Source organism: Pocillopora damicornis, chromosome 13, assembly GCF_964200805.1.
Source record: "Pocillopora damicornis chromosome 13, jaPocDami1.2, whole genome shotgun sequence".
In the NCBI taxonomy this organism is placed as follows: Eukaryota; Metazoa; Cnidaria; class Anthozoa; order Scleractinia; family Pocilloporidae; genus Pocillopora; species Pocillopora damicornis.
The window spans coordinates 18,607,756-18,628,217 of record NC_142682.1 but is presented as its reverse complement, the minus strand read 5'-3'; the positions used below and the strand labels follow the sequence as shown (position 1 = coordinate 18,628,217).

At 37.6% G+C, this 20,462-nt stretch overlaps 4 protein-coding genes across 6 annotated transcripts; 2 read left to right on the top strand and 2 right to left on the bottom strand.

Annotated features, from left to right (window-relative positions):
• Nucleotides 1-62: 62 nt before the first annotated feature.
• On the top strand, nucleotides 63-6,481 carry LOC113670680 (uncharacterized). 2 transcript variants are annotated; one of them, XM_027186857.2, is made up of 2 exons: nucleotides 63-4,482; nucleotides 4,886-6,481. In XM_027186857.2, the coding sequence occupies exons 1-2, from the start codon at nucleotides 282-284 to the stop codon at nucleotides 4,924-4,926; spliced, it is 4,242 nt and encodes a 1,413-aa protein (XP_027042658.2). In that variant the 5' UTR covers nucleotides 63-281; the 3' UTR covers nucleotides 4,927-6,481. The 2 variants fall into 2 exon arrangements, with proteins under 2 accessions (XP_027042658.2, XP_089048526.1); XM_089192400.1 differs by lacking the exon at nucleotides 4,886-6,481 and adding an exon at nucleotides 4,591-4,786 and having other exon boundaries at nucleotides 72-4,482.
• A 229-nt stretch (nucleotides 6,482-6,710) lies between these two features.
• On the bottom strand, nucleotides 6,711-10,407 carry LOC113670681 (uncharacterized). Its single transcript, XM_027186858.2, has 7 exons — nucleotides 10,042-10,407; nucleotides 9,776-9,914; nucleotides 9,225-9,308; nucleotides 8,434-8,555; nucleotides 8,002-8,048; nucleotides 7,783-7,888; nucleotides 6,711-7,422 (listed from the first exon to the last, which is right to left on the bottom strand). Exons 1-7 carry the CDS (start codon nucleotides 10,375-10,377, stop codon nucleotides 7,318-7,320), a joined length of 939 nt encoding a protein of 312 aa, XP_027042659.2. The 5' UTR covers nucleotides 10,378-10,407; the 3' UTR covers nucleotides 6,711-7,317.
• Nucleotides 10,408-11,252: 845 nt separating this feature from the next.
• LOC113670699 (uncharacterized) lies at nucleotides 11,253-13,694 on the top strand. The gene is made up of 2 exons (XM_027186874.2): nucleotides 11,253-11,609; nucleotides 11,763-13,694. Exon 2 carries the CDS (start codon nucleotides 11,773-11,775, stop codon nucleotides 12,484-12,486), a length of 714 nt encoding a protein of 237 aa, XP_027042675.2. The 5' UTR covers nucleotides 11,253-11,609; nucleotides 11,763-11,772; the 3' UTR covers nucleotides 12,487-13,694.
• A 1,030-nt stretch (nucleotides 13,695-14,724) lies between these two features.
• On the bottom strand, nucleotides 14,725-20,453 carry LOC113670700 (kelch-like protein 1). Of its 2 annotated transcripts, none has more exons than XM_027186875.2 (4): nucleotides 19,385-20,453; nucleotides 17,598-17,937; nucleotides 17,226-17,425; nucleotides 14,725-16,880 (listed from the first exon to the last, which is right to left on the bottom strand). In XM_027186875.2, exons 1-4 carry the CDS (start codon nucleotides 20,244-20,246, stop codon nucleotides 16,537-16,539), a joined length of 1,746 nt encoding a protein of 581 aa, XP_027042676.2. In that variant the 5' UTR covers nucleotides 20,247-20,453; the 3' UTR covers nucleotides 14,725-16,536. The 2 variants fall into 2 exon arrangements, with proteins under 2 accessions (XP_027042676.2, XP_027042677.2); XM_027186876.2 differs by having other exon boundaries at nucleotides 17,598-17,916.
• Nucleotides 20,454-20,462: the final 9 nt, after the last annotated feature.

Here is a 20,462-nt window from a genome sequence, read left to right as displayed (position 1 = left end):
TGATTGCATTGGCTAATAAAACAATCAGCGCTTTATTTGGAATTAAAAATGGCGACGATTAGGGTGGAGGATTCTGGGTGAAAACACGTGGCCGCGATCTCAGAACTCGAGAAAAACAACCGAGAAATGGCTGATTTTTGCAGCATATTTTCTTCAGAATGAGCCAAGATTAGGTTTAAGGGCAAGTTTAATAGTCATTGAATTTGCTTAAAGGCCGATCTGGCGGTTATTAGGTATAAATTGCACAGGGCGTAGTGGCAAGTTTCCGGAAGGTGTCTGGTATGGGAAGCAAGTCCAAGACGAAGGCTGCGGCAGATAGCCCTGTTGCTCAAGATTTGAACGTCAATTTGACGAATTCCAAGTTTGGATTTGTATCTAAAGCGGGATGGAAGGGTAAATCGCCTGTAAGCTCTTCTAGAAGAGTTTTTCTGGAGCCCGATTTGGACCTCCTTGGTGGGTTTGCGTTCTTATCCTTCGCGTCGCTCGATGAACTCGAAAGTCATATCGAAAGCAACGAAACGACATCTACGGCCATCAACGTAAATGTGCGCCAGAAGAGGAAAAAAGAAGTCAGCGCTGGAATTATTGAGGAAAAATTGGGCCTGTATGCTCCACCAAGCAAGAAAAAAGCTGCTACCAGTAAGAAAAAAGTTGCCAAGAAATCTTGTCCCTTGACAACCGACGCGTTGGAATTGTCAAGGGAGAAAACCGACACTGCCTCAGCCGCGAGCGCGTTTTTAAATGATCGAGAGCTTTCTCAATCTATCCCAGCAAATGATTCTGGTGACGCAAGCGAAAACAATGATCTGTCTTTGAGCGTTTTCTCCGAAATTTCGCTTTTGTGCTCCGAAACTGTGGATTTAGGGGATGATGAAGATTCACAACAGGACGTAAACCAAGCTTCTGCAAAATCTGTGGCTACTAAGAATGTAGAAGATGTTGTAGCTGACTTATCAGCTACTGGTAAGGTGAATGAAGTTGAATCAGAAGGGGTTGGCACATCATCTGATTTGATTCTTAGAAAGAAAAAGAAGAAAAAAAGGAAACATGAACATTGTGATCAAACAAGTCAAACCAAATTTAGAATAAAGAAACGAGGGAAACACGAATCAAAAGTCCCAGATACAGAGAAAACCCAAAAAGAAAATACAGAGAACTTAGGAGATGATGATAGTCTTACATTACAAGATGTGGAAAATGTACAATTTGAAGGCAGCAATAATGAAGAGGGAAAGAAGACTCAAGGGCCATCATCATTGTTAAAACCAAAAATGGAAAAATCCTGGAGTGCACGAACCATAGCATGGCCTATTAGAGGTGGTTTTTGGAAAAATAAACAGAACACTTCTGAGTCAGTGGGTGCTCTGCAGTCACTGAATTTGACTAGTAATTTATCTTCTGAGCTAAGTCTACCCAAAGAGGGGCCTGGGGCAGAGAAAATTTCACAGGATGTTTTAACACCAATCAGCAGTGACCAAGAAGTTGATATTGGTGACGAAACAACAACCATCAGTGTTTTTTCTGATTTGAGTGACAATTCCTCAGAAACAGACACAATTGATGGTAGTGGTTGTTTTCTCTTGAATAATAAGATCCAAAAGGTTGAAAAAGAAGAATCAGAGAAGGGAACAGAAGTTACAGAAGTTGACATTGAAACAGTTGGGAGAGAAACAAGTAAGAACTTTCTTGTGGTGAGTGGCGTGGAGGCCAGTCACTTCAGTTACCACCCTGGAATGACCAAAGATGGAACAATTGATACATCAATTCAAGCATGGCCAAATGAGATTGACATTTTCTTGCAATGTGCCAAACTGCAGGAAGGGGAGGTGATCAAGATAATTAAACCTGATGATTCTGAAGACTTACACTCCCATATGTCACAGAAAAATGGTCGTGATCCAAACACTGTTAAAGCAACAAGGAGTGCCACAGAAAGAAAACGTCGTCACCACCTGGGTGATCTGTTCAATGACATGAAGGTGGAGGTGTTTACTGACCTTGTTGATGTAGACTTGTACTTTAGCAAACAAGCTATTCTCAGCAAAGGAATCAGTACAGTGGAAGAATTAGCAAAAGAGTCAAGAGATTTAATTAACACAAAAAATGAGCTTATAAAAGCTAACAAAGAACTTCAGGAGAAAAGAAATTTACTAATGTTTGGAAAAATTTCAATTAATGTTGATCCTGCAAAGGTTGATGCCATATTAAAGCACCTCAACATTACTGTAGAGGAAGAAGATGTCTCAAAATCAGAAGAAAATTTGAACAGGAAACAAGATGTAGCTGTGATAGCAAGTAACGAATCTAAAGGTGCAATGGAACCTTGTGTCAAGGGTCGTCCACGGGCAAAGAAGACTTTGCTGTCTCCTGTGGCATGGATTTCCAATATCAGTAACAAACCAGCAGTGAAAAACAGAGAAGAACCACAAAGCTTAAGAGTTCCTCCAAAGAAAACTACCATAGAGGGTGCTTTGGAAACATCAAAAGATATTTTAGGTTTAGTGGCATCCTCCACAGAGACATCACCTTCAGTCAATTCAAATGCATCATGCGAAAGTCAAAGTCAGAAAGTGGGTCAAGATCAATCAAAATTATTCACCCACCTGCCACATATTTTCTTGACAGACAGCAGCACAGCAAAAAGCAAGCCATCCCTGGAATCAACCAGTCAAGAGGAACAAAAGGCAAATTTGGTGAAAATTTTGCCCAAGCCAGGTATTCCTATTCTTCAGTTACATCCAACTCAGCAGAAAGTGATCATGGAAACTCTTGGACAGGTGAGGCAGCCATCCAGCGATAAAATTATTTGCAATCTCTCACGGTTGAGTACCCAACAGAATCCCAGCAGTTCTTCTGGAATTCGAATCATTAGGAGTGATGGCCCATTCATGAAGAACCTAGAAAGTAAGAATGTTATGCATATCACCATTACTGGTACAAATAATACTTCAAAAAAAGCAGATGAAGTCAGTTTGAACACTTCTTTGGCATCCACATTGACAACAAGTCAGCAAGTTTCAGCAACCCCCAGTGTAAAGATGCCAAATTTTGTCACAGGAGGGACTACCAAAATACCTGAAGTCTCTGGAATCCAGACACCTGCTGTGCAAAAACATGTCAAGAGTGCACTCTTAGTTTCCAAGCTTCCTCTGATACCTGAAAATGCAGAGGGTGCAATTTTAAACACTTCTTTGGGAACCACATTGACAACAAGTCAGCAAGGTTCAGCAACACCCAGCTTAACGGTGTCAAATTTTGTTACAGTAGGGGCTGCTAAAATACCTCAAGCACCTGGGATTTCAACATCACCCGTAGCGCAAAAAAATGATGAAAATACAGTCTTAGTCTCACAGATTCCTGTAAAACCTTTACCAACAGCACAAGTTATCATTGATGGAAAACAGTATGGTGTGTTAACTTCAACCAGCAACACACCAACTTCTGACATTGCACTGAGAGCACTAGCTTCTCTTAACCAATTACAAGCCAACAAGGTCCCTCAAGCAGGAACAGTTACAAGCCCAGGAAGTCTGACTTTAACTCCTGTAGCTGGAATCTTAAGTGGTCTAAAAAATGTTGTAATGAAAGTAGTTCCTAGGCAACCTGACACTTGCTCGTCAACAACTGACTTGCCAACAGTATCCATGGCTACAGGCACACCAAAATTTCAGGGCAGCCAAGTTCACCTGACATCTTCAAAACAAACTTTTTCATCCACAACAAAACACCCACAGATCTCTGTTATACCAATAATTCCTATTTCTAGTTCTTCTCCTCTGAACACAAGCCTCTCATCATTAACTCAAAATTCCTTGCCATCTTCTCCAAGTACAAGTACCAATAGTACCAATAGTGGTGCTAATGTACCTCTGATTAAAACATGTTTAGATCCATTCAATCTAGTTCCAAAACAAATTGCAGCATCAAGTCCACTTGCGTCAAGCCCACCCATTTCAAGCTCCACCTGTACAGCCACTCTTCTGTCCACGCCTGTTGTGTCAACACCCGTTGTGGCATCTACAACAGTGTCTGTAGAGCCAAGTCATGCCACTACTGCCTTAGATTTGGGAACTACTGAAATCAATAATCAAGTGGATGACTTGGTAAGAACTGCTCAAAGTTCTCCCAAGATTCCTGATGATATATTTAAAGAAGAATCATCACATTCTTCAACAGTTTTGACCCAGGAGATGCTACAAATACCAGGCTTAGAGCAAAATCCAGATGTGCCCCTGGCAAAACTGCCAGAGGTTATTGAAAATCTGGTTGATTTGGACAAGAACACAGATGATGAAAAATCACCAGATCCTTTAAGTGAGTCTGAGGAAAGCCACTCTAAAGAATCACCAGTTTGTGGTGTAACCAGGTCACTGCATGCTTCAGGAATACAAGTGGATAAAACCTCAGTCTCTGCATGGAGTTCTTTCAATGTGAAAAAAGCCACCAGCCCACTAAAAGTGGAAATCAAAGACTTCAGAAAAGGTAATATTTCTGAATTTTAGTTTCATACATATTTTAATTAGTACCCAATTTCCTCTTACACTTTGTTTGTGAGTGCAAAAAGTGAAATGCATGTCTTCAAATAACTAGGTACAAGTTCTGTGGAATCTAAGTGGAAAATCATAACTGAGGTAATCAATTGATCCATATATGTGGGTTTTTAACTTAATGGGTTACTAAGAAAATGGTAAGAAGTGTGTTAGCATGCCAAAAGTGAGAACAGAATTTTGGATAGTTACAACAAAGAACGTCCTGTTTACTGTATGGTACAATAGTTTGGGTTAGGAGTTAGCACCTCAAAAATAACTTACTCTTACTTTGACTGCTTTTTGCATGAATTGTGGTGTGAGTAATCAACAACCTTTATTCAATAATTTTCTTTCAGTTTCATCCTCAGTTAGAAAGGAAAGTACCCTACCAGAGTGAGGTTGATTAAAGAAATATTGAGAGTGAATTCAAAGCAATTTCAAATATGGATCAAGTACTTGACATGTTTTACCTCTTGCAAGTGATAGAGTCAGAGACTTTAACCCGGACATCAGTATGCATATTCTCCATACTGTTCTCTTTACATCTCTTGAAGTTCTGACCAGAAGAATTTGTTTAACAATCAAGAGTGTCTTTAAATTAGTGGTCATCCCCTTTAGTTTCATAACCCTAATGTGTGATTTGAGTTAACATTGTGCTGAGAAATTGGATGCTAGTCACTCTTAGCGTTAAAGGGTAAAAGGAAAGTATATTTTTAGTTGATATGTTGCAAAATGGTTCTCAATTCCCTTTTTTTCCTTGTTTTCCATTCTTTTTTTTTTTTTTTTGTCACAGCAATGACAAAAGTAGCTTTGTTTATTGAGCCCAATAACATGAAATTTCATCAGCAAAAGGCCGTATTTTTCCTTGAAAATTAGAGGTGGCTATTATTTTCTTAAATGAATATTGATTTCAATGATGGATAAGCACCTAGGTTTCCAAAGTTCTTAAATAGGAACTAGGTAAAAAAGGCTAATTCTCTTAAAGCCACAATGATTTTATTATTTGTGTAACATGGTACAAAACCACTCCTCTTTCTGATCTCCATTCCACACAACCCACTAATTTCTGCTAAATTACAATTAGTTTTATCAGTAAAACATAGTGGTATAAAGTTCAAGTGTTAAAAGATATTATAAAGAGTTCTTGTTGCATTAAAAAGAAAATTACGCAGCTTAATGGTTCATGAAAGAGCAAACAGTATTGACAATGCGTGACAGTTAAGGTAAAATACCTTTCAAGGGTTATGTGATGTAAGTGAAATATTTAATACACTGTTAAACCTTCCATTTAATCTTGCCATCATGAGACAACTCTGCTATTTACTGTGTTAAAACAAACAACTGAAATTGATATAGATATGTATGTAATGAAAGATAAAGATAGGGAAAGAGTAGTTAACACAAAGCTGCATGTTCAAACAGTTTACAGTGACTTGGTTACCAATTTGTTTCTTTTCTAGAATTTTTTTAGTAGGAAGTAAATGGTTATTTGATAAACAGGTGAAGGCCTTGTTGCAAAAGGTTTTTAAGCCTGTAGTTAAATTTTGGGATTTTGTTGCCTTCATCCTTATAAACACCTGCTGGCACAATAATTTTCCTCCCCCTGATTCAATTTGAAGTTGGATTGCTCTTAAAGGTAGCAAGGAATGTTGCTCTCAGCAAGTCAAGCAGGGAAATTATTGTTGGGAGGATGGCAGCAACCTCTCTGATAACAAGTATTTAGGAGGGTATACTACTGTACTTGCAGTCATCAGTGACATTAAGTTGTTGGTATAGCACTAGTGCTGATAAATGTGAAGATTTCTTTTGTATAACAAAGAAATTAATTTAATTTCATCATTATCATTATTTTTGAGTGTGTGGTAGAGAAATACAAATTTAGTAGCCATGTCAACTCTGTAAATTTCAGTACAGGTATATAAATAAAAGAGTGAAAAGACATTTTGTTTAAAGACAATGTATTTTTTTGTGCAATATTTAACTATATAATTTGTCTAGTGTTTTAGTGTAAATAGCCCCTAATTATCAATTGTATCTCATTGGTGAGGGGGAGAGGGGGCAGGTTTTATTTCACCTGTTTTAATTGGTGAATTAAAGGGGGAAGTGAAGCTCATTGGCCCTTTTTATCCAGCAACAGTTCTGGTACTCACTAAATTCAGTCAGAGAATCAGTCAAATGAAATAAATTTATCATGTAAAGATTCTTTTTATTAATAACATGTTTTACTGACAGAGTTAAAATAAATAAGTTTAAATAAGCACTAACCTTTGTTTATTTTTTCAATAACTTAGCAAGGAAAATAGTAAACTAATCATGTATCCATGCAGTCACTCAGGAAATTCTCATATTTAAAAAAAATGTCTGTCATTGAGTACCTATGACATGCAGAGGCGTTTTGTTGATGTCAATATAAAGCCAATTGAAGCTCTTTGTTACTAGGAAGTGACTAAATTGTGGGTTGTGCCAGAGGATAACAGGATAAAAGTAAGGAGTGTAATGAGGGCAACAGCACTCAACCCTGCAGATGTCACTCACATAATGGTTCATTAATGATCTGTCCGATACAATAATTGGGTTGATGTACCATAATTCATAAAACTGTTCTTCATTTGGCATCAATGAAATGCATTAACTTAGCACAGATGGCAGTACTTATACTCCAGGCATTTCTTTCTGGGAATAAGCAACATTACAGTACATAGAATCCTTCAGATTTTTACTCCCACATTTTTTTACTCGTCTCCACTTGCCAAGAGCTTGGTAACTAATATTGGTATTACACCAGTTATCATATTTTTCTTTCTGTGCAAAGTAGTTTTTCCCAAACTTCAGCTGGGGATTCAGATGGCTTTGTACAAGAATTCACTATTTCAGCAAGGAGGGTAGCAGAATCCTATAACACAAAAACAAAATTGCTCTCATTAGTGAACCCTGAATATGCCATGTACATCTCCACTTTCAAACTTGTGTTTTAAACCGTTGACTTCCAAGAGTGTTTAAACAGTAATGTATCCCACAATCCCATTACTATGGCAAGCAGAAATATCAATTAGAGGATTATTAGTTGATCCAATACCAAATTCTCTGAACTAACAATATAAGAATTGTATGGTAGAGAATAATGAGAATTGAATAAGATCTTGGGAGTAAAAGGGTTAGAACAGACACATGGATATGTTGAACCTGCTCAAGGGTCATGGAATGTCTTAGAATTTGATCATTTTGAAAGAGTACATCCCTACATTAAACTTGCCTTGTGATACAAATGTAACTGAAGTCTCTCTTCAAACTCAGCTCTCTTCGCTATCTCCACCTTTCTTTTCAAAAAAGTCTTGCTTGCAACACTAGCCTTCATTTTCCTTGATAGAAAATTCAGAGAAGAGAGAAGTTATTCCCTCGTCATAGAAATGAACTAGTTCTGGAAAAATGAACAGGGAGCTTGTCAACCCTTATATGCAAAAAGTAGGATTACCTGCAGTCAGTGCAGTGTTTAGGATTGTGGAAGTCCCATTCTTTAAGCTGTAAGCAAAACATTAAATATCAGAAATCTAGTTGAACGTTTACCCAACATTCTCAATTAAGGGCCCATTTTAAGACTTAATGCTCATTAGAAATCAAGTAAAGGAAGGGAGGTATTCATTCCTGATGGGTTCCTTCGTTATTTTTTTTACAAATCACGGCAAGATGAATTCAAATTTATCCTGAATTTAGTCTTAACACCAAGACAACAACTGCTGGCTAATTCATAATTTTCTGTATTCTCACTGGTATTGATAACCACTTCTGGGAGTGAAATAGGTCATCTCATAAACATGGACAATGTTTTGGTTTCAGAGGGTGTATATTTCCTCTAGAAGATTTTATAATGATGAAAAATTCACTTAAACACCACCATTAAACTAACCTTTTTTGCCTTGTTCATCAAGTTCTCAATCATTAAATTTTCAATCTTTCTTCTGTTACCCTCAATGGGTTTATCTTGTCCATGTGACATCCCTTTTGCCTTTGCCATCACTCTCTGGTCAGCTGATTACAAAAAAGAGTTGTGCTTGTGACAATTTACCATCACCAAAATCAACTTGATGGAACTCTTTATTATTAGCTCAGTTTACCCAGACCCTATAATTCAAAGATACCAGGAAAGCACTCAAGTCTACACAAAGTTAATTTTCCAATAAAAGGGGGTTGGGTTGGAGCTTAAACCTAGTAGGGGACTTATGTCCTATTGTTTTTGCTCAGTTACTGCTTTGTACAAATCCTTAAATAAATAAATAAAAAGTCTTCTTCAGGCTCAAACTGTAACCTTTTCAACAGAGTACTGCACCCTAACCCAGGGTTCACACTTGTCAGTAGTATAGTTCACAACTATTCATCTCAGTGTCAGTAAATAGTGGTGGATATTTACCACACTGCAAAGTGGCAAGTTAAATATCCAATTCTTTCACTGATACCAAGGTGATACAGACACTGACACTGATGTACTGATGTACTGATGTATCACAATTAGTTTAATTGTGCAAACATAGCAAAAAAATGTTCAGGAATTAGACTCTTGATGCACAGTTTTCTCTCTCCTGCTGCTCATAGTTGAACAGTTCTTGCTAATCACGTTTCAACTTGGCCACCTAAATATTTTTAGTTTTAACTACACAACTTAATTTTGTAACACTTTTTTTGAACACAGATTGTACTCACAGTGTCCTATTCCAGTTTTCTTTCCATTTGTTTCCACCAATTCCAATTTCCTTGCACAGAAGTTGATTTCCTGACAGTTTTGGGCTGAGAGGTTAAAAACAGAAATCAAATCTCTTAGTCCTGCAATAGTTCAGACAGCAGCAGGGAGATATACTCATCTTAGTTTTGTCAAAAGATGCTCTGCCTTCCTCATCACCCTCCATACACCACTTTTAACCAAATTGATTACGTCTCCCACACAATATAGAAATCAAACTCTGTAATGACTATAGTTCCAGAAAGTTTCACGATAACCCTTAAAGCTTCTCTTCTCGGCCAAATAATAAATTTTCACACAATCTCTCTGCCGAGAACATAGTCAGCCGTTAACTAGCCACCTGAACGAATTTATTTTACTAAACAACTGACTGGGCATAATGAAGAATGGGATTACACGGAAGTGGCGCCACAAACTTCTCAGTGATTGTGATTGTAAAATACAGCTGTCACATCAAATTTTTGGCTTATTTGGGTTAGAGTTAGGCGCCTTTGAAAGATCGAAATATTCATACCAGCAACTTTTTCGTCACTTCTTCCCTCCGTGTCAGTTTGTGTCTTGGTGCTTGTCTGGGATGAGGTGAGAATTTTAAACTTCTTGCTTAAGAAATTGGTTCGCGCTTCGTCCTCTAATGATCCACTATTGCCTTCATTCTGGAAGTTATGTGTACAAAAATTCAAACGTTATGGTAATGTTTTTTATTCAATCTGATTTTCTTCAAGTAAACAAAACTTTACTGAGAGGCTTAAACTTAATTCTAACTAATTCAGATAATCTTACCTCTACTGTAAAGTCTCCCTCGCTAAAATCGGCAACTAATTCAAACTCATCAGAAAAATCTGGTTCTTCTGTTATCGTATTTGCTGATTCACTTGCGGTTGTAAGTGGAGCCGTTTCACACCTTTCAGTGTATATAGTTTGAATGTCTTCCGAAGAAGTCGAAGATTCAGCAAGAAATATACTTTCTTGTCTACCCCAAACAATAGGAGAGTCTTTAGGATCAGCTACTTTAGCTTCTTCTGCTCTTGCAAATCTTTCATCCTCATAAGAATGTCCAAATTTGCTTTCAGACTTCGGAGAGGAAGAGATGTCATGTTCGCTATCAGATGTGTCCATTAACAGTCATATTGAGAGTGAGATCTCTCCGGATGGGGAGTGGGGTAGCATTTTACGCATGATTGCAGATGTGACACGTGTGAAACGTGGTTTGTTCCACTTTTACACGTTGACATTGTTCTCCAAGTTGTAAACAAACAACTCAAGTCACAACATGACCTTGTCAAAAACATGGCCTATAATAGGCTTGTCCTAATTTTAGCGATGAAGGTTTACTACACAGGATTTGCTAGATCTAACCCTGGGAGAGCAATAAATGTTATATCTGAATAACAACCTCTAAAAGAATTAAATTTCTCTAATTTTATTTCTCGTGCAAGTCAGTGAATGATGTTGGATTTCTACCGAATTGATAGTTTGGTTTTCGGTTTTGATAAAACTGACTCGATGATTACTCTACATACGGGTACTCGCTAAAATTAATGGAAGGGAGGGGAGGGAGGAAAGTTTTTATCCTACACGTGCGTAGTCGTACGTTACCTTCACAACTCACGCGGCTCATGCACGCGAGCAAGGAAGCGTGTCTCATTACCCTGCGACTTTTGGAAGCGTGAAGAGGTTCCAATGTGTTCGGCGCGCTACACAGATAATCGAAGTGTTCGTTTTCTAGGCGCAGGTGCATAATTTTCTCACACAAAAATGGTCACTGTCTGTCTGGATTTTAATGTGGCTCAATATCGGAAAGCAGACTCAGCACAGCTGTCTGAATAACTAGTGGGTTTTGCAAAGCAAATAAAAAGGTTTAGGCATTATTATGAGAAATATAATTTTCCCAATGCCTAAGCAATCAAGGAAGGAAAATAAAAAGACAGTTTGCAGCTAACTGAACACCTTTTCGAAACTCTTTACTTTTTCTCGCTTCCTTCAGCACTGACAGTCGCGTGTAGCGCCCCAACACATACGCACGTTACACGGGCTGTGTTCCCAAAACGTGACCCAATCACCTTTATCCAACATCTCCAAGTGACTTCTCCAGTAGGAAATATATTCCGCACGTGAAGAAAGCTGATTGTTCCAAGTTTCCATCCAATAGTGTCCTGTCTGAGTTTCTCCTGGATGAGGTAGTCTCGATCGGTTCTACCGTCGGCACGTGAAATAAGTTAGACATATTCTGAAAAATAGCAGTACGAGTGAAAAAGTGAGGGAAGGAAGACGACGACGAAAACTTTAGCGGCGAACCTGGTGTGATACGAATGAAGAGCTTTGTTTTGCACCAATTCTGCAAAATTTAGGCAAGTGTACCTTAACGTCTCCAAAATTTTAACGCTAGTTATCATTTAACGCAAGTTTTAACACCGGAGTCGCCAGTAAGAAATTAGACAGAACATCTAAGCTTAATGTTGTTTTGGACAATTTGAAAAAGAGTACGTTTATTTCTTCGTTAGGTTGATCACAATGACCGCCAACTTTCTTAAAGATTACATGGACTTGGATGAGTTTTTGGCCGTCAAAGATCTTTGCACTGGCCTTTCTCGAACTGAGAGTGATTACTCGGAAGATGAAATCGATCAAGACATCGCTAATCTCGTAGACGATGAAGATGTCCCTCCGTTTTACACCTTTCCACCTTCGAATATTCCTCAGCTATCTCCAGATTGCTTCGGAGGTAGTACCAGCGATACGGACGAGGGACGAGGTGAGAGTGTTAGCTCTGAAAATCCTGCCTCTTTAAGCTCAAGCGAGTCCCTTAATTCAAATGAGACCGAGAGAGCCTCTCCCAAGAAGAGAAAGCGCAAATCAACAGTGAAAAATGACGACGCACAGAAAACAAGTGCACCGCGAAGAAGGAGAAGGAAAGCAGAAGATACCAAAGAGAAACAGGGGAATACAACAGCTGGCTATGACGAGGGAAAACAGCCGCGAAAGATCTCCCGACAGACAGTGAACGACGATGTTAAAGATGAAAAATACTGGGAGAGAAGGAGGAAGAACAATCAAGCTGCCAAAAGATCTCGAGATCTCAAGAGACAGAAAGAGTTATGTGTTGCGGAAAGAGCTGCTTCGCTGGAAGACGAGAACAGACAGTTACGAGAGGAAGTTCAGAAACTTCGTGACTATCTCAGAACTCTAGACGAAAAGATGGATAAATCTTCTACAGACTCTCAATGAAGAAATCTCCTTTGCACAAGATGCTGTAAATATTGATTTTGTTCCCTCGCCTTTTCCTTGGGGCTAAAGTCTTCTGCACTGAAAATTCACCATGAAAAGCTGCTGACCAATTTTGTGGCAATACTTAAGTTTCCAGCACTAATTACAGGGTTTAATGCCAACCTGTTATCAAGAGTGTGCAGTTGTACTGTACCTTGCCAGACACTTGGACTGGACTCTACCTATTCATGTTCAAGGTGGGAACGTTATTTGGTATTTGAGGCTGTGCTCTTGCAAAGCACAGGTACCATAAACAAGTGAGCTAAAGTTTTGGGTTACTTGATGTGTATTGTCTTCATATGAAGTCTAAGAAGAGCTTGGCACCCAAGATTTCTGACAGGAAAGCCTTTGTCTTTTAGGTGTTGAAATGTCAGGGATATGTCGAGTGCTAGCCTTGTTGTGTCTAGCGGTGATAGATGGGGTATACCCAAATGCTCTGTGAATTTTGAGACAAAAGTTAATTTTACATTCGCACCCTTTCACAAATCCTTGTGCAAAATGGCTCAAGGTAAGCCAACTGTACTTTTCATAGATAAAAGAATCTGAAATTTTTAATCAACTATAATTTTTCATATTGACAGGAATTAGCTGATGAGTTCCTGGCATCCTATTAAATATTGACAAACAATTTTGAGTTAACTTGTTCACTGTAATAATTATTGTAAGTAAGTATGTTCAGAGAAGGTTATGATTCCAAGAATTATGATGCAGAAATAGGTAGTGATAGCAGGTAGTAATAATGATATGCATTCATAATTCATACTTGATATTCTTGTAAAATTACAGCAGTGTGTTATTTATAGATTCTGGATAACAGCTCCAAACTTGGAAGTTGGTGATCAAACACCAAATAGGAGTGGTTTTTACGGGTTAATTATGGAAAGTGATTAAGTGATATCACTGTTGAATTAAGAAATACTTTTTCAAATTTGATTGAAGTAGTTCTAGTATGTTTACATATTTTATTTCCCAAAGTGTTGTAATGGAACATGTCCGTGTATGTAATTTTTTTTCTATCTCACATTTGAGAAATGTGACATCAACATTTACACCTTGGTCTGGTAGTGTTTCAAAACAATTGGTATTGATTGATGTGTAGTTTCATTAGGTGTTTGACATAAAGTGATTTTAATTAACCAAAATAATAATTAAAAAAGTTTGGATTTGTTGTTTGTAGTATGTATTGTTGTTTCTGTAGTACAGCTTTACCCTTGTACAAGAAGTCCTTTGCTCATTTTGGAAAATTAGACCCTTGCTGATTTTTTTTTTATTGATAATGAAGAACTCCATCAGGGGAACCATAAATTTGTAAAAAAATAATTACTGTTTCTGAAAATCCAGCAATTATTGAAAAATATTTGTACTGTCCTTATCAGAGTGTAGTGTTCTTGGGCAAAACGGTTTAGTTTCACAGTGCCTCTTTTCACACGGGAATATGAATGGATGGATGGGTAAAGTAGAATTATCAGGGAAGCCTAATGATGTGACAGGGGGTAGCCTTGCAATGGACAAGTGTCATATCCAGGGGGGAGTAGGGATATTTCCAAGTTGCTTCATGCTAAAACACCAGGAAAAAGCTCTGGAGAGATGAGCCACCTGGCATGAGCACAGACTTAACCTTACACCTTTACCCATGTTTGAATTCTTCCCACCTACCCCTGTTTCTGTAATGTTAGGAATGATAGGTGACACAATGAATATGAAGGCAATCTTCACAGTAATGAAAATTTCTTAACCATTTAGCCCCCAGGCATGATTAACATGTAGGTTCTCCCTAATAATAATATCCAGAAATTACCCAGAAAAATAGGTAATGAGAATACTCAAACTTATCAGGTGGATGTTGTTATCTTGATCAAATGCTAAATTCTCCCAGTAAATTAACAGGGAAAAGTGTAGCTCTTAAAAGGGAGAATTGGGAGTTAAAGAGTTAAGCAGTAGTGAAAATAAAGCCTAAAAAAATTTCAGGCCTGTATGGGATAGGAACCCACAACCTCTGCAATACCAGTGCATTGCTCTACCAACTGAGCTTACAAGCCAATTGGGAGCTGGTCATTATGTTAATCCCGGGCCTCATTTTCACTACTGCTCTCTGCTTTTATGTTCACTTTGTTATCCACAGTTCAAGTGTATGACTTAAATATATTCAGTCATTTAATAAGAGATACAGTTTCTCTAAATCAGCATTGCCTCCACGTCATCAATAATTGTCATTTATTCTCATAACTTATGTACAAATAAATTAAGCCTACAAACCTCTAAGCTTGGTACTACTGTTACTAGAAAACAACATACATTAAACATTTATACTCTCAAAGTGCTCTTACCTGAATAGCTGTTGAAAATTTCAAGCTCAAGCTTGATTATAAATGCATGATACCAGTGGCAATAAACATTTTGTGGGCTTTAATTTAAGAGTACTAACTCTGCAAACGAGAATTCCCCAGGAAAAAAAAATTTAATTAATAACAAATGACACAAAAATCTACTTCCAACTCTAGGAAAAACTATACAGATTCAGACTCACTCATAGAGTCATTCGTTAAAGAAATCTTAGATGAAACCCACCCCTGTATGACTCCACAAATAAGAAAAACTATTTCTTTCCTTGTCAATGTGCTAGTGGGTGAACATAAAATTTTAAAACTGAGTCCCCAACAGATGTTTTAGTAATCTTAAACTGCAAAAACCTGTCCCTTAAAAAACAAATTTAAATAAAACCATGTACAAAATAAAATTTCAGCAAAATTTTCTGATTAAATCATTGCCAACTTTATCATAAATCAATTTTATAACTATTCTTCTGTCAATTTTGTCTCTCAAGTTAATTATTTAAAGCTATCTGCCCCAGTCATTTTGACTGCAAAAACTTGTCCGTAAAAAAAAAAATTAAATCATAACCATGTAAAAAATAAAATCCCTGCAAAATTTTCTGATCAAATCATTGCCAACTTCATCATAAATCAAATAAAATTATTTTATATCCATTTTTGTCAATTTCATCTCTCAAGTTAATTATTCAAAGCTATCTGCCCCATCAGTAAGATGCCAACAACATCTGAGTAACTGAGAAATGTTACTAGAAACTTAATATTTCATAACCATCTTTTTCTGTCAGTAGTTTTGGATTTAACTTGTGATAATTTCAGACTCTGCGCATAATAAATACTAAATGAAATAATCTTTTACATAAAAAGAATGCTTTGGGACAAAAATATTAAATCACATATCAACCAAGAATTGCCTATCGAAAAAATTATTTTCAAGGAGGATCAAAGATATCTTTCTCATCATAGAAACAGCAACAAGAAGAGAAAAATCAAATAACTCTCTGGTAACTCTAACCACTTATGGAGAAAAGGGATGAAATGATTCGTACAAGACCTGATTGTCTCCAAAGACTTCAAAATAATTCAAACACATCCTTATCTCCAGTTCAATTAAAAACAACATTTTTTTCATCTCACAAAAGAATGCACTTTCCATTATTTTACCTAATGTAAAAATCTGTCAGTCTCCATTTGTATATGGCTATCACTTTCTAATGATGGACACTAAAGTTTTTTTTTTCCCCAAACAGATTGCACCATAGTATATCTCTTATTTGATAAATACTTGACAATACCTTAAATTATATACTGAACATAAACCCTTCATCCTTTTAATTAGTATCTCTGTGTATTCATGGGTTGCAAAAACTATTCAAAAATGATGAGCAAAAACTACCATCAAACTTGAAAAAACCACGAACACCTAAAATATTTTGTGAATGCTTATTGTGTTATGAGTGACTTAATCACTCATAACTTAATTGAAGATAAGGGATGGGTTCTGGAGTAAACCACAAACAACTCACAGTAGAGTTTCCTCAGTCTAGTTATCTTTCAATGTGTCATTCAGTTGATTTCCATAAATATTTTGGGTGCTCATGGTTTCCAGATCTCTCAGCTGGAGAGTACTACTTTTAAGTCAATAAAAATAATAATTTGTCCAAAAAGGTTGGCCAAAAAATCAACCTGCTACTGGATCACTTGATACAGACACCACACAGGCTGCAGCTCTTCCAGAGTTAAGAGAAGCAACTTCTTCCCATTTATTCTTCTCGGGGTCATACGACTCCACTGCACTCAAATACTTGGATCCATCATAACCACCAATGGCATACAACCTGTCACCAAGGCATGCTGCACCAACAGCATCACGGCAGTTGATCATGGGTGCAACCATAGTCCACTGGTCAGTATTAGGGTTGTACCTTTCCACTGAATCAAATTGGCGAGAACAGTCTTGGCTGGCAGGTGCATCATGACCCCCAAGAGCATACAGAAAATTATCAAGAACAGCCACACCAACACCTTCATTATGAAAACAAAAGAGTACCATATGAGAAAAGGTCGAAAACTCTTTGATGAACTACGTGCTTTGCCCATATTTGCTTTACTTGATCCTGTATAATGATGCTGTTGGGAGAACATTTTTGTCCTCTGTACAGAAATATGGTTGTAAAGTTGACTGGAATACATGATATAAAAATGAAATAAAGAAACCCAGTATTATTCTTAAACCTTAGATTCAAATGAAAAGGTTCCCCCTTTATCTGCACTCATGACATTAACAACAACAAATTTTAAAAAGACACTGAACAACAAAGAAGTTTTTGAAATCCATAAAACTCTAAACAACATTCAATAAAGACTTACCTCCCCTTCTCTTGAGCATTGGGCAAGTGACTGACCATTTGTTGGTGTGAGGATCATAACGCTCAACTGAGTTCAGACAAGAAGAACCATCCCTTCCTCCAACTGCATAGAGTCTGCCATTAAGTATTGCCACTCCCACAGTGCTACGAGCTGTCGTCATTGGTGTAACAAAGCTCCACTGTTTAGTATCAGGGTCAAATCTGGAAGTAATCAGGAAATCTCAAATTTCATTCTAAAAATTGGATGAAAGTGAACACTCCACTGGTATTAACCCACTTCTATCCCAGTCAACTATTCCCAGCAGATTGCAAGAACAAACAAAGCACCCTTACAATTGCATTACATTTAAGAGTTTGAAAGCTACAAACTGACCTTTCCACCGTGCTCAAGTAAGACCAGCCATCATGGCCACCCACAGCATAAAGAGGACCATTCAAGGTTGCCACGCCCAACCCATGACGATGAGTGCTCATGGATGGCACAGGACTCCACTGTTTTGTCCTTGGATTGTAACATTCCACAGTATTCAATGTCTTCAGTCCATCCCTGCCTCCCACAACATAGAGATTACCACCTACCACTGCCACATCAAACTGCAGCCTCCTTGTAACCATTGGAGACACCACAGACCACTGGTTCTTGCGTGGGTCATAGTGCTCAATTTGGATTGCCCCCTTGGATGAATCCATTCCTAGATTGGGAAGAAAAGAGCCTAATGTTCTTTTTTAAAATGCTCTTAAATGATAGATACCTTAAGCAGCCTTGTTGATGAGGCCAAAACCATTAAAAGCAAGTCAATAACACTTAACAGCCATGTGCAATAGACTAAAATGGCAGAACTTAATTACTTTTAATGAATAAACTTATTGTTTATTTCTTGAGAAGTCCTCAAATATTAGATATTTCATTGTTATAAACCATCTTTCACAAAACAATGAGAGCATATCAAACAAAATGTGATCATATGACTGTTATACCCAGAGTATTACAAGAAGCTGTCACATGAAGAGGGAATAAACAGAACACTAAATAACTCATTTAAAAGATTACAAAACACTCACTGCGGGATCAAAAGGAGGCAAAAAGTTTGTGGTGATGAGAACATTTGAGCACAATTGGAAAAAACAATACCCAGGTTTGCTTTATTTATTCAAGTAATTTCAATAAATAGGATGCAACTTTGCAATATTTTATGATATTGATATTGGTTCTTCAGTATTTTTTCAATATTTTCTTTTCTGTCACTTCTTTGAGAATAAAGGTTAAGAAGCAAAGCTAATTGTTTTTCATGACACAAAACCATCAATATAAGAAAAGACTCTGGTCTGAAACCTTTTGTTTTGCAAAGCTGATTATGGTTAAAATCTCTGCATGCGGGCACGCAATAGAAAGCACGTTTCCTTTAACTGTTCTGGAAAATATCCAAACAGCCATTCCATAAGAGGTCAAATGAATTTTTATTCAAAACACTGCTAATAAAGATAATGACTGAAAATCTTGAGGATTGGGAAGTTCAAACAAAAACATCCCACCTAAGATGTGCCTTTTCCTATTGAGGTAACATCAATTTTAAGTGACAACTCTACTGTGGATTAATAGCCAGTTTCTCCCTATACTATTAATTTTCTGGTAAGTAGAGCAAGTACTGAGAAAACAGACGATCATCAACTGAAAAGCATCGCCTTTCTATGATGACAAACTCCAGATCACCTGAACAAAACTTGGAAAGTCACGAAAATACTAAAATTGAACAAAAAAAAGAAGTTTGTAGTTTTTCACGAGTTTCGTCGATGTTTTTTCAAACCGCACCCACCAAAAGCCACTTAAAATTCCTTTAAGTTTAATTATTTTAACGGGGAAATAAAAAGCTTATTTTCAACAAGAAAAAGAACTTCATCCAACCGCGCTTCCTTTTCAGAGTTCCACTTGAGAGTGCGGTATTGTTCATCATCATGAAAACCACCAATATCTCTGTGCGGTTCGACCTCGGAACAATATACTACCTCATCAACTCACATATTTACGTCAGAAGGGAACAGCCACTTGACAAAAACATTTTAAGTTTAATTTATCATTCTTAATAACAAAAGAGTCAAACGATCTAGAAACACCGAGTTGATTTGAATAAGCTCATTAGCCAAGCGAAAATATTGACTTACCTCCAACGACATAAAGTTTGCCAACTGTAGACTTTCTTGGGGTTGTCCTTGAATTCTGAAGTTGAAATCGCCGTTTTGGTAGAAGCTGGTATTTCATTGCTTCGATAATAAGCTCCCTACAGGAGCTGATATCACGGAATAGAGATGACATCTCCACTTTATCAACAAGAAATTCCGGCGCAAGTAGAGGCAATCGTACAAGTCCCAACAATCTCGGCAATACTTTCTTTCTACTTTCTTTATCGTACTCTGCCCACACGCAGAGAGCGTCAAAAATTTGCGATTCAGAAGAAACATTCAGATCATCGCTTGAAAGAAGACGAGCCACGCATTCCGAGCTCAAAAGCACAAATTCTTGATTTTTGACAACGTCAACAAATCGCTCCTTCGTAAACGCATCAGCGATTTTATACAGTTCACTACAACCGTGTCCATCGGCAAAAGCACGAATACCCAAACAGTTACTAGGGTGCAGTTGATGCTTCATAAATTCAGAACAGGCCTCCTTCACTTCATCAATCTGTAAAATACACGACACTGAGAGTAAGTTCTCCACGTTATCTACGCGAATTTCGATATGAGAAGTGTAGGCATACTGAACGAGATCTTCAACAGCTTGGGGATCCATGTCAGTTAAATGCACCACACTTTGTCCCTTCTCACAGAGTTCACCAGTGAACAAAGCGCTGAAATAATCGCTGAAAGCAGCGAGAACGAGTCGATGAGCCTTAATCCTCTTCTCCCCAACCACCAAAATAATATCACATAGTTTGGAATCTTTGCGATAACCCTCCATCTTTTTGAAAGTTTTGAGATGGTGGTCGTTACAGGTGAAGATAACGGCGTCCCCGTCCTGATCCATTTCACCGGCGATAATATTTCCAGAAAAATTTCTGACGCTCTTTCACACCAAAGATACTTAAACTCATCTTTTCATGTGGCTCTTTGTTGAATGCCAACTTTTAAAGGCCACCAATAATAAAAAGCCAATTTGTGGACTGTCAGATACACAAAGCAGCGACGTGAAGGATCGCCGGATACTCGCCCCCAGCTTCCTACGCAAACATTTTAGCAGCTG